The 12,234-nt window shown below is 44.2% G+C and overlaps 1 protein-coding gene and 1 non-coding gene across 2 annotated transcripts; both read right to left on the bottom strand.

The window, feature by feature from the left end:
• Positions 1 to 3,621: 3,621 nt before the first annotated feature.
• RPS20 (ribosomal protein S20) lies at positions 3,622 to 10,932 on the bottom strand. Its single transcript, XM_078687290.1, has 4 exons — positions 10,809 to 10,932; positions 9,959 to 10,058; positions 9,442 to 9,515; positions 3,622 to 3,842 (listed from the first exon to the last, which is right to left on the bottom strand). Exons 1-4 carry the CDS (start codon positions 10,809 to 10,811, stop codon positions 3,660 to 3,662), a joined length of 360 nt encoding a protein of 119 aa, XP_078543416.1. The 5' UTR covers positions 10,812 to 10,932; the 3' UTR covers positions 3,622 to 3,659.
• On the bottom strand, positions 9,741 to 9,806 carry LOC144829906 (small nucleolar RNA U54). The gene has a single exon (XR_013610884.1). It is a non-coding gene; the product is annotated as a small nucleolar RNA U54 (small nucleolar RNA).
• Positions 10,933 to 12,234: the final 1,302 nt, after the last annotated feature.

Raw genomic sequence — 12,234 nt, 5'->3', positions numbered from 1 at the left:
ACCACCTCGACAACGCACACAACAGCAAGGATCTCTTCAAAATCGTAAAGAAACTCAACCCAAACGGCATGCCGCCGTCACAAGCCCTGTGCAATTCCCTCGCCACCTTCCTCCACCAGATGATCGCTGACATCCACGACAGCTTCAGACAGACAATCCAGTCTCTCCTCACACCATCGACCACAAGCCTCGGCCAGCGTGAACATCGATGACACCATCATGAGCACAATCCACTCCAGCTCCCCATCAGACCTATTCCCGCACCACACAACGCAGTGATCGGAGACAAGGCCCTGGAATGGACCACCTTCCTCTCAGGCAGAACCCAGAGCGTCCTACCCCCATTTAGATCCGAAGCCTCCAAGGTGTGCGGCGTACCACAGGAATCATCCCTCAGCCAGTGGTCAACATCTAAATGGCCCCGCTCACACGTCACCTGACCTCAACATAATCTCCTACGCCAACACTCAACTGATCCTCTCTCACCAAGGATCCCCACCTCCACAAAGGAATGAAGGAGGTCACCAACTGGATGAAGATCAGCCGACTAAAACTGAAAACTGAGAAGACGGAGGTCCTCATCCTCGGCTCCAACCCTTCAGCCTGGGACGACTCCTGGTGGCAGCCCCGACACCTACCGACCACACACAAGCTGGTAGTCATCCTCAACGACCAAGCAAGTCAGTATTCTCCTGCTTCAACACCCTCCGCAAGATCTACAGGTGGATCCAGACAGATACAAGTCACTCAGGCACTTGTCAGTAGCAGACTAGACTATCGAAACACCCTCTACGCAGGAGCCCCAGCCAAGCTCAAACTACTTAAGATTCTGCATGCCTGATCCTTGACCTACCACGCCACAGCATCCCCACCTGAGAAACCTGCACTGGCTCCCAGTCAACATGAGGATTTTCTTCAAACTCCTCATCCACACAAAAGGCACTCCACAAGACCGGATAACTTTTCTTCTACATCCCCAACCTCCAGCTCCGCCAACCTCGCATCTGAAGAACCACCACCTGCAGCACATCCTTCTCACCTCGCTGCCAAGACCTGGAACACCCTCCCACTGAACCTACGACAGACCCAAGACCCCCTGACCTTCAGGCGGATACTCAAGACCTGGCTGTTCAACCAGTAGCGCCCCCCTTTTCCCCAGCGCCTTGAGACCCTCACAGGTAAGTAGTGTGCTCTAAAAGTTCTTGATTGATTAGGAGCAAGGTATTTTTAGGGCGGGAGAGTATTTTTGTTGACAAAAATACAGGGTTAAGGTTTATGGCTTGCAAAAGGGTGTTTAGGGTGGGCTTTTGGGTACAAAAGGGAATTTTAGGGTAGGCATGGAATTATGGCTGGCAATGGAATTTTTTACAGTGGGAATGGGTTTTTGGGTGGTAAGGGAGTTAAGGGTTTAGAGTATAAGGGTTTGTGGATGACAAGGGAATTAGGGTGGGTAAGGTTGAAGGAAATATAGCAATGTATTTATTGCACATTGGGGAAATGCGCACGTGTATTAAAAATACATACACACATCAAAACTACATGCCTATATAATGAAAATTTAAGCATTTTGCAGATAACGCCTATATATGGCTTTATACTTGCTGAATAATTCCTTCTTCATTGTAAAGGCATATGCCTAGCTGTCATACAACCCTGTTCCAGACATGGAGCATGAAGATTTGCCCTTTGGATACAAAGATGCAGTATGTGATGGAAAGGAATCTGCCTCTGGGACTCACTAGGTATCACAGCAAGTGTGTGGCAATTATGGAAGTATAGTTGCCCTGTTGACTGCTTTGATCTCTTATAAGCAGCCCAGAAAGAAAACCTGACCAGGGGAGTGTAAAACTGGATTCAAGGAACTCAAGTCACTATGCAAATGCACCTCTACTGAAAGCACAGACTACAGTTGACCTTTTACTGTACAGGTGGATGCCTCCAACAAGTATTTGGAGTGGTGTTCACGCAACTGGTAACGTGTATGGAAAGCCCGACAGACCATTAGTAGAGTTACTTCCCAGGGAACAGAGCAGGGCAGCTACTGCAAAAGAGTGCTTTGCCATATTGTGGGTTTTGTGCAAGTAGGCAATAAGCCACTTTGAACTGTAATGTGCTTATGGTACAGTACATGGAGGCATGTGTTCCACATTGGAAGCCAAGGACTTTGGGAAAACATTGAGCACCCAGACATTTGTAGATCACCTGCATTGCTGAGATAATTGACTGAAGAGCCAGTCACTTGCTTAAATTTAGTTATGGAAAGGTAATTTGTCAGGAGTCCAAATACATCTCATGAATGAGATTGGGCTGATAAGTAGAACTGGGAGTCTTTGTAACCTTTAGGCACGTATCAATCCAGGTGTAATCCAGTGGCCACTCCAATTACAAGAATTGTGGCTATTCAGTTTGCATTCACTCCTGCTGAGACTGCTTCCTGGACAAATGAGTGGGCACTCCCTAAAACAAACTCCAAAGACCGGGAGGGCCAGCAGGGATACTTTTGAGTGGATCTCAGAGGGAGATTTTGGTCCACATAGGGCCCGCTATACCAATCCGGCTATGTATGGACTTTTGCAACCCCCACACACTGTATTACAGTTAGTGGCTGTAGGGAAAGAAACCCATGGGTTAAGGAGTGGGCAGGCTCTAAGCCCCAATGTAGCTAAACAAAATGTCTAAGCATCTTGCATGTAGCCTCATGCGAGACCTACCAAATAAAGTGGTGAGAAGATGCAGCACCTTTGGGTCAGGTATGTGGCCCCACCATTCAAAGAAATTTACATCCATTGGAAGTCCTTTATAGCAGATAATGAGCTTGCAGGAAAATAGGAGGACCCGTAGTACCTTGGAGCTATGGTAGCACAAGCCACTGCCCAGAAAGTACAACCTTATAACTGTACATCCTGGAGATAAGTTGACCTTGCACCCCATCTCCTTGTTTAAGCTAGCACTTTTTAAAGTATTCCTATTGTAGTCTGGGAACATATTGGACCACCGACTGAAGAAAGTAACTTGTTCTACCCCAGGCATCCACACAGCCTTACCAGTTAGGGCTCCACTAATTGCAGTGCACATGCCATTAGCACCAAGTACGCTCTGCAGACAGGTGGGCAAAAGGACACCGGTGGTGGTACTTCACTTGATTGCCCTTGGACCTTCTCAGAGAAGAAAGCTAAATTCCACTGAATAGAATTTGAGGTGCATCAATATATTTTTCAACAGTCAAACGGGACCGAACTGCAAAAAATGAACTACCATACAATCAAAACAGTTCCAACTAAGTGCTAATGGCACAAACACTACTGCCAGGGTTGGGAGTACAAAGCAGAAACAGGCCGGCAGCAGAAGGCAGACTGTTCAGTACACTTTGTAAAATTCAGATTCTTAAGGCCAAAAAAACACTTTAACCGTGACCTTTCATATAAATAGCAGTCACTGATCTCAAAGATGTGAAGGCTTTATACAAAGTATAATTGCCAATTAAGCCCAGCATTACAAGTCGCTAGTTGCTGGAATTTGTTCCAGAAGGGCCAAGAATTGTACCAAATTGTCTTGTGGAAAGTTAAACATTGCATGTCCACAGTACACCCGGAACCACATTTTCCCCACAAGGATGCACAATACAATCACAAAAAATAATCTTTTATTAAAAGATTAAATTATGCATCAGCAATGGTAACTTCCACTTCTACCCCAGGCTCTATACTGATGGATGTAATTTGCTTCACAATTTCAGAAGGGCTGTGGAGGTCAATCAAGCGCTTGTGAATACGCATCTGGAAACGATCCCAAGTCTTTGAACCTTCACCACAAGGTGTTTTTCGAGTTGTAATTCGCAGAGTCTAAAGAAAAATAAAGAAAGCAGGAGTAAGTAATACAGGCAAAACTCTGGCTTTGTCATTTCACAACCACCCACTGGAAACAGCACTGCTCAGTTTTGATCAAGACAGCAGCACTCAAAGCACATCATGTTTATTAATGCATTTCATTTATGGGCACACATTTTGGTGGATTTTCCATGTGGGTTTAAGACAAAGCACAGTGGATTTAAGAGTTTATTTAAAGGGAATGCAAGAGTAGGTAAAGCATGAAATTTAAGCATTACAGTAACGCTTTAACATTCATAAATCAATGTGTTTTTGCCTGAAAGGTTAATTGCACGACTGGCCCAGAAGGGGCCAGTATTAATATCCATTGCGATGCAGTATGGTTTTAAAAAATACCATATCCCTGAACACAGATGTGGTACACATTCTAGAAATTAAGGTTAACAGCAGGTAAGTATTATATTAAATGCCTTCCACTTAAGGCATCAGCCAGGTATTGCAGTACCCACAGGAATGGTGCACTTCCCCACTGAGGAAAAAACAGTGTTCAAAGACGAAAAAAAGTAAAGCAATGCTTCACTGGCAATCTATAAACTATAGAAAGCGCCACCCCAGGGGTGGCGTCCACCAGCTGAACAGCACAAGTATCCAATGAATAGAATGTTCCAAAAATTAAAGGCACAGAAGGTTCATCAATTCTCAAAATAAATTAAATAATGACTACTTGTTCATGAGCAGATACTGTAGGTTTTCACATCTTGTCAGCAAACAAATCAATCTAAACGCATTTTGCGCTACAAGGAGCCCTTCATCAGGAAAACATTCAGCATCAGTGAGTTAGAAGTGTCTTTAACTGCAAGATCAGGAGGACATTCTATTCATTGGGTATGTATGCTGTGCAGTCAGGGGACGCTGTCCCTGGGGTGGCGCCTTCTATATTCTTCAACAATGCTCATGGATCAGTTTGCGATACCCCGCTGCCATGCATCACCTCGACTAAAAACTTGGCAAATATTCCTTTGTGGGCTCAAATTTTTGGAGTGCATGAACAGTCTTCTCCGTATTCAAACTCTATAAAATGGCACCAACATGGGTGGGTGTGAATAAGACCAATCACCCCTTTGCCAATCCGAGGAGATGAGAACACTGTAGGGAGGTGGGTGGTGTAAAATTTGCATGGTGGGTTGGAAGGGGGCCCCATATGCAACCATGAAATCAGTTAGATTTATTGTGGGTGGACAAGGGCAAAGCTAATGCGGTCAGCTAAACATTGAATCCAGTTACAGTCCAAAACTGGAAGCTTTGGGCACGTGAAGCAGGTGCCATTCTGGTACACAAGCAGAGAAAGCAAAAAAGAGCATAAGGAATAACACTAAAAAACAAGCATTGAAAATGCAATAGGTCTCGCAATAACGTGAGTCTGAACTATTAGCATTGTAAATGATTATGCCCTTTATTTTTGCGTTCTGGTTTTTGGAACATAAATAAAAGGCTTTGCCATTTACAAGGCCTATAGCTTAAATTTGCGTTAAAACGAGACCTATTGCATTGCAATGGTGGTGGTGCTGCTGAGTTCTCTGAATCTGCACCCACAATGTGGGCGAGTGGCGTTGCGTGGGCGAGTGGCGTTGCGTGGGCGAGTGGCGTGAGTGTGGTGTTGCGTGGTTGATAGTGGGCTTGCGTGGGTGTGAGTGGCGTTGCGTGTCTGTAAGTGTTGCTGTGTGGGTGAAAGTGGCACAGAGCCTTTGATGTGGCCTGGAGCAGGAGAAATGCTGCTGCTAATTAAATACAAGAGCGGCCAGGAAACACAAGTACGGCCGGCCACATAATTAGGGGAGAAGCTGCACAGCACACGCTGGGAGAAGCCCTTTGATGTGCTGTGCGGCCGCGATGCGCGCTCTGTGCTGGGGGAGGGCCATTAGAATGAACTCGCGGCAAGATCAAACGAAGGGTGGGAGGGACATTGAGGAACAGGAACAGATGGCCATGAAAGTGTATGGGCCAAAAGCGCGTGCCTGTACGTGCACTCGAAGAAAACGCCACGAAAAAAAGCGGCGGTTTGACAATCAGTTCGAGCACTTGAATTCTCGGCCATTTCCCATTCCTTCGGAATGGTAAAGGACGAGACCTAAAAAAGTAAGACCACATGTAACAGGGGCAGTGGGGGGGGGGGGGGTCGGGGGTCTGAAACACCAGAGGCGGGAATAATTAAACAGATCCTCCAAACAAAAAAGGCATTTAGGGAAAGGCACTACCAGGAACCAGTATAAAAGATGGTAGGTGCTTTATGCACATTCTGGATACAGCATGCACGGCTTAGGCGCGAACTAAAAACCTAAACCAAAACTCACTGTATGAGGTCTGAATCTACTCACACCCTTTGCATTTTATTTAGCTCCAAGTCACTAATATATGCACCCAAATGTGTTGAGCATATCCTCCAAGCATCATACATGGCAGCAACACATTTCAACATTGCGACACATGCTAGCACCTTCTGGGCCCATGCATAGCAACTGAGAATCTAGCTACTCAATAAGAAAAGCACTGACAAGATAAAAAGAAAGTATTTGGAAAATGGTCTGATTCTACAAACATGGTTGCCGCATTTTAGCAGTCTAGCTACTTTGATGACGGACATCGGGTGAAGTCTAATTTTGGATAGTCCACACAAGAAAATTCTGCTGTAAACTACCATCGATATGAAAAAAACTATTTTGCACTTGTGGTTTACATTGTAATCTGGGGGTCCTCCATTTTTGGCTCAATATGTAGGATATGGAGGCGATTATGGCTGGCAGGATCGAGTTGTACCCATGACAAAATACATTCAGCAAACGTACGCTGTTTTGGGGGATATTAGATTCCAAGTATGGGTTTGAATTGTCTGCACTAAACTATGAGAAACTGGAATGTAGAAGCCACCAGTATAGAATAGTAAAATATAAACTCAAAGGAATTTTGACTTGCATTCTGAATTACCTTCAATGACTACTGTAGTGCATTGAAAAGTATTAATTACAAACAAATCAAGTCAATTTCTATACAAGTCATGGTTTTCACGGTTCCCAGTTTAGTTTCTATCTTTGCTGTATAGATGTCGAAACGCAAGTATGCGCATCACTAGTGGTGCGCATTCAACACAAATAAAACAATGCATTCAAAACGCTCCATACAGATTTGGTTGAAAATAGTGCACGTTTTAATGACAACCATTCAACTGAAATGTATCCCCACTGCCAGCTTTGAGCAACACACTTCCGATGGATCAAATTAAGGCTTTGCTCTGCATTAAAGGACAAGTGGTGGAATCAAGGTTGTCATTAAGCACAAATGACCCAGATGAAGGGCCTTGTACAGCAATTTACACGGAATTCTGATTCATCACACAAAGAAACCCATGGTGAAAAAAGAATTCTGAAGAGGTATTTCATTATATAGAAAGTCAACCTGCTCAAAGCAAGCCGATTTGTGTGGGACAGAATGTTGAAAGCAAGAGTGGATCTTTTGGGCCCATCCAAGGGATTTGCACGGAGAGCATGATCTGTGAACTTCACTATTCTATTCCGAAAATAAGGTGTTATTCCAGTTGGAGCATAGGTTGCAAATCAGGAGGGTGCTGTGGACAAGTATCTAAATGCTACAGATAAGTCAAGAATATGTAGAAATAAGGAGTCCAAGTCTTCCAAAACGACCTTAAAAAACACGCCCTGGGTTTTTGACCGTGGTGTAATGTTAATAGTGAGATGAGATATGGTACCAAGCATTTTGTATTCTAATAGTGAATTATAGTTTTTTTATAAACCAGACTGTCCTATTGTGAATGGGGAGGCAGTCAGTTTAGAGCAGAGGTCTTTACTCTGTGGCTCTCTGGTTACAGGTATACCTTTGCAGTGCATGAACTAATAAGTTTCATAATGCTGCAGATTTTTTATGTAGATACGCGATGGTGAAAAACCTCAAAAACGTAGAGGGCCTCATTTATGGAAATTATAGTGTTGCTTTGACAAAACAGATGCAGTTTACTGCACCTTCCTTGTGACAATGGATGCACCTCATTTAATTTACAGCGCACCATGTCTCAAGGAATTTGATACGTTAGTATTTCTGAAGTTTGCAGGGGGCAAAAGTGATGCATTGCTGGTGTCTGAAAACAGACAACTCGAGCAATGTGTCCTTTCACATGGGGCAAGCCCCATGTGAAAATGCCTGTGTCAGTCTCATGCCTGCTGTGGGCCAGGTGCAAGATCGACACAGTAGTCTCCTAGAAGTGTCATATGGAAATCTTATAGATATCACTGCACCACTTCAACAGCAATTAGTTGGGGGGGGGGACCGCCCTCCCTGCATACAATATACCCGACAGGTATAATGTAGTGCAGGCCTTTACAAAGTGACATGCTTAGATGAATCACTTTGTAAATATGGCGCAAAGTAGCTCATTTACAACACAGGGTCCCAAAAAGTGATGCGATGGAGGCGTGAGTGTGTGACAGGCCTTCACAAGTAAGGCCCCAAATATTTTGGGGATCATTTATGAGATATTTGCATGGCCAGAGCATCACTTTTTGACACTGATGGCGCAAGCCTCTACACCATACCTATGAGGCAGTGCAATGTCACCCTGTACGGCTTTGCATGGCCTCAGATATGAAGTAAGACATAGCAGCGCAAGTCACTGCATGGACTTAGTCTGCGTCAAGGAGGTGTTCCATGGGCTCTGTGGGTTCCCATGAACCACCCATGGATTTTGATGCGGACCCATATTTACAGAACAAACCCGGGGCAGCTCCAAAAACAAACCTCTCCGAGTGGAGACGTAACGAGAAGATGTTTTTTCATTTCTCTCAAGACGCATACGAAAATGTATCTAATACACTTTCTAGACTCTTACCTACCTTCATTATACCTTTCAATGGAACTAACAGACTTGCATGTCCACTGCTCAAAGTAACTTATTTCCCTATACTAATTCACAAAATATAACTTTGAGGCCTTGTATAGGGTAGTAAGCACCATCTAATTACAAATAGATAATACAGTACGCAGAGAAGGGCAAGTGTGGACATCAAGGGTATGTATTTTTCCAGAATAGAACGTTCAAATTCTCAAATATGAAGAGCAAGTTACTGTTGGACAAGCTTTGCGACATACAAGGGATTAATTGGACATTAAATAACCACAAGAAACTGGCTGTTTAGGAAAACCGCACTTAAAGAACTACACAAGTTCCTTCATAGCACTGTAAACAGGGGCGGCCTTAGGCATGTGCAAGCTGTGTGCACTTGCACAGGGCCACCACGCCAATATATAGCCTTAATATAATAATCCTCAGAGGATGGATACATATTTGTGGCACCCCCTGGCAGGGATTTGGTGGCCTCTGCTCCACTTCGAACCCCCCCCCCTCCTTCACTGGCATCCGCGCCTGCTTTCCTCTGGGGCCCCCTACGTACGCTCCCAGCCCAGGGCCGCCATGAGCCTAGATCCGCCTCTGTTAGCAATCATATGCTTTTAACACCACTTCACGTTACAGATCAGCCCAAACCTTTGAAGAAAATGGCAGTGCTAAATTTCTACTCAAAAGTTAATTCTTACAAGTGATTTAACTTACCTTGGTAGGCATACGAACTGGCCCCTTCACTTTCAGGTTTTTCTCCTTCGCACCTCTAATGAGATCTGCACACACTAGAAAGATGTAAAAAGGTTTAGGATAAGTTACCCCCACACCATAACTGATAATTTACAATATTTGTAAAAACCGACTGCAGAACAAACAATTATGTTAAGTAAACTAACAAGTTCAGCCAGGAAAACTCTTACGATCCATGGCAGAAGGTATAGGAGACTGAGATTAAAGATTGCAACATTTGATTACAGATGAATGGGGTCATACAAAAGCCCAAACCGTAAAGTTGGCTCAGAATAGCGTATGAATAAATCACAGCAATTCATCTCTAGATTGTATCCTCATTGCCAACTGATAATTTACCGGGACATGTCTCAGTCCAAAATAACCCAGGACATTAACCACATCACTAGTAAACAAATAGGAACCACACTTATTGCGTTTGTGACCTTGAGAAAAATACAGATCAACGACTCAGTCACAGTTCATCCATACGAGTTACCTTTTTCAAGTGACTTGACATTGCGACTAGTCAGGGTGATTCGAATACGGTGGATAGCTACTTCCTGTTCCACAGGTGCTTTGCCGGCGTCTTTAAATGCCTAAAGAAAATAAAATGTATTGTTTTTATTAAATGTTGAATGTATTGTATAAATAAAAAAAATTGAAAAGCCATAGGTCTGCAGAAAAAATAAATACACCACACAAATAGAAATATTCAGGGTAAAAGAGGTGTAAACAGAACACAGCCAAAAACATCAAGATGAGCAGAATATCTTGCTCTTTCGAGGAGCGGAGGTAGCTTGCAAATAACCGCCAAATCAAATACCACTCGATCCTCGACTTATTCCATTCATTCCCACGTGTGCGAAATGCACCCCGATGCCGTTGTGCCAACTCGAACATGCTTTCGCTTACAGTGCAATTTGCATACTGTAAACTCGTAGAACAGAGGTAATTCGCCCCAAAACTACACAATAACTACCAGAATGAAGTGTGCAAGCTGAAGATACTGCCATTATTATCAAACAATTCACACGTTTAATACTGTGAGAACCACCCAATCGAACCCAAAACTAGACAAAAGGATAGTGGTGAGAAATAAAGGTACACACTTCTAGATTTAAACTTTGACTTTAACCCGTCTCGACTGGTGTGTATCAACTGAATCCAGCAGAAGATACAAAAAAGCGGGGACGCCCACCGAGGACAAACGGAAAAGAACTCTCCATGAAAGTCCTTCTCCTCGCAAAACTAAAGCACGCGCCCACACGTATTATCAAGCAGGAAACCAACCAAACCGCACAAACACAGAAATAACATTTCACTTGTAAGACTTTAACTATGCTCACCATAGCTAATGTGCTTCCTGACCGACTTATTCGTCCTCAAATTAAGAAACGAACGAACAGCGGTGAGCCAGGAAAAAGATCAGCAGACCGCGCTGTCTGAATTCGAAAGGAAGTGAAAAGTCAGGGTTAAGATATTTATACTATGCACAACGTCATCGGACAAGAACCCGCCCTTTCAACCCGGAACAACATTGTCAAGCTACTTGATACAACCTATGCCGAGAAGGACAGGAGAGCAGAGGCGGAGCTTATGTATTGCCTTGCGCTTCAACCGGAGTACTAGTACGGCGTTGTTGTTTATCAGGAGCTTGTCTCTAGAAAAAAATAGTTATTAGAGAGACGACGCCGCCTCACGCTGCGACTTTTACCTTAGACGACTGTACGCACACGTTCAGCAGAACCATTACTATATGAGTACAATGACATTCCTTTAACTGATACATCGGTTGTCGCCTAAAATTCAGATTTTATGTCAAATCGCCTAAAATTCAGATTTACCGATTTAAAATTGTCGCGTGATGCGGCCTTTGTTAATAATTCAAAGAGTTTCTCACATAAACGAGACACTTCAACAGTCGGAAAAACGCTATGCGGTAGGTTTCTCTCTTTGAAGAGAAATAAACACCTTGCCAAAATGGCTGATAAAAAAGGTCTGTGTTAAGAAGTAGTCTGCAGACTGGAGTAGTGAGAAGTAGGATTTATTAAACAGCCCCACACGGTGATGATGCGTGGGTGAACGAAACATCAGAAATGACAGTTGGTGTCAACGCAATCAGCTGGAGTCAGGAATGGAATGTGGGGGAACCAATGGGAAGCGGAGGAGCTGGGAAGGTTCACGCGCCGGGGAAAGGAAGGTACTATGCGCATGGGTGCAAGGGGGGTGGCATGGGTAGGATACAACACATCTTCCTCTCTATAAAGTTTTGGCAACAGCGCCACAGGAAGCGGTGGCAATTAGATATGGGGCATAAACAGTGGGGTAGTTAGTCACACTCATAATCATCCAAACGTTTAGGTTTGCGGATGGTCCTACCAAACCTCCCATAGGTCGTTGGTGAGTGTGGTGCACATTCGGTGTCCGAATGAGAGTCAAGAACAGATCTGCCGAACCTACCACTGGAACCGTGACCATCAGATACCACTTCAGAATCCGAATGAGGGTCATCCTGACAACTCCGATTGCAAGTCGAAGCGCTGGGATGGACACCTGCAGACCGATCTGTCGATTGGCCATCATCAGAGTCAGAGTCGGGTTGGAGGTCACATGTGCTGTTGTTTTTGGGCCTATTATTCTCATCAGTACTAGATCTATCAACATCTACCCACAAATCATTGCTAACAGTAACATGCTGCTGGTGACCCTGGGCCTTGTCACTGGGATGATAGTTCGCTAGTCTGCTCATGTGCCAGACCTTCCCATCACTGA

Source organism: Lissotriton helveticus, chromosome 4_1 (genome assembly GCF_964261635.1).
Source record: "Lissotriton helveticus chromosome 4_1, aLisHel1.1, whole genome shotgun sequence".
In the NCBI taxonomy this organism is placed as follows: Eukaryota; Metazoa; Chordata; class Amphibia; order Caudata; family Salamandridae; genus Lissotriton; species Lissotriton helveticus.
Note: the sequence above shows the minus strand (reverse complement) of the source record. Positions and strands in the feature narration are given on the sequence as shown.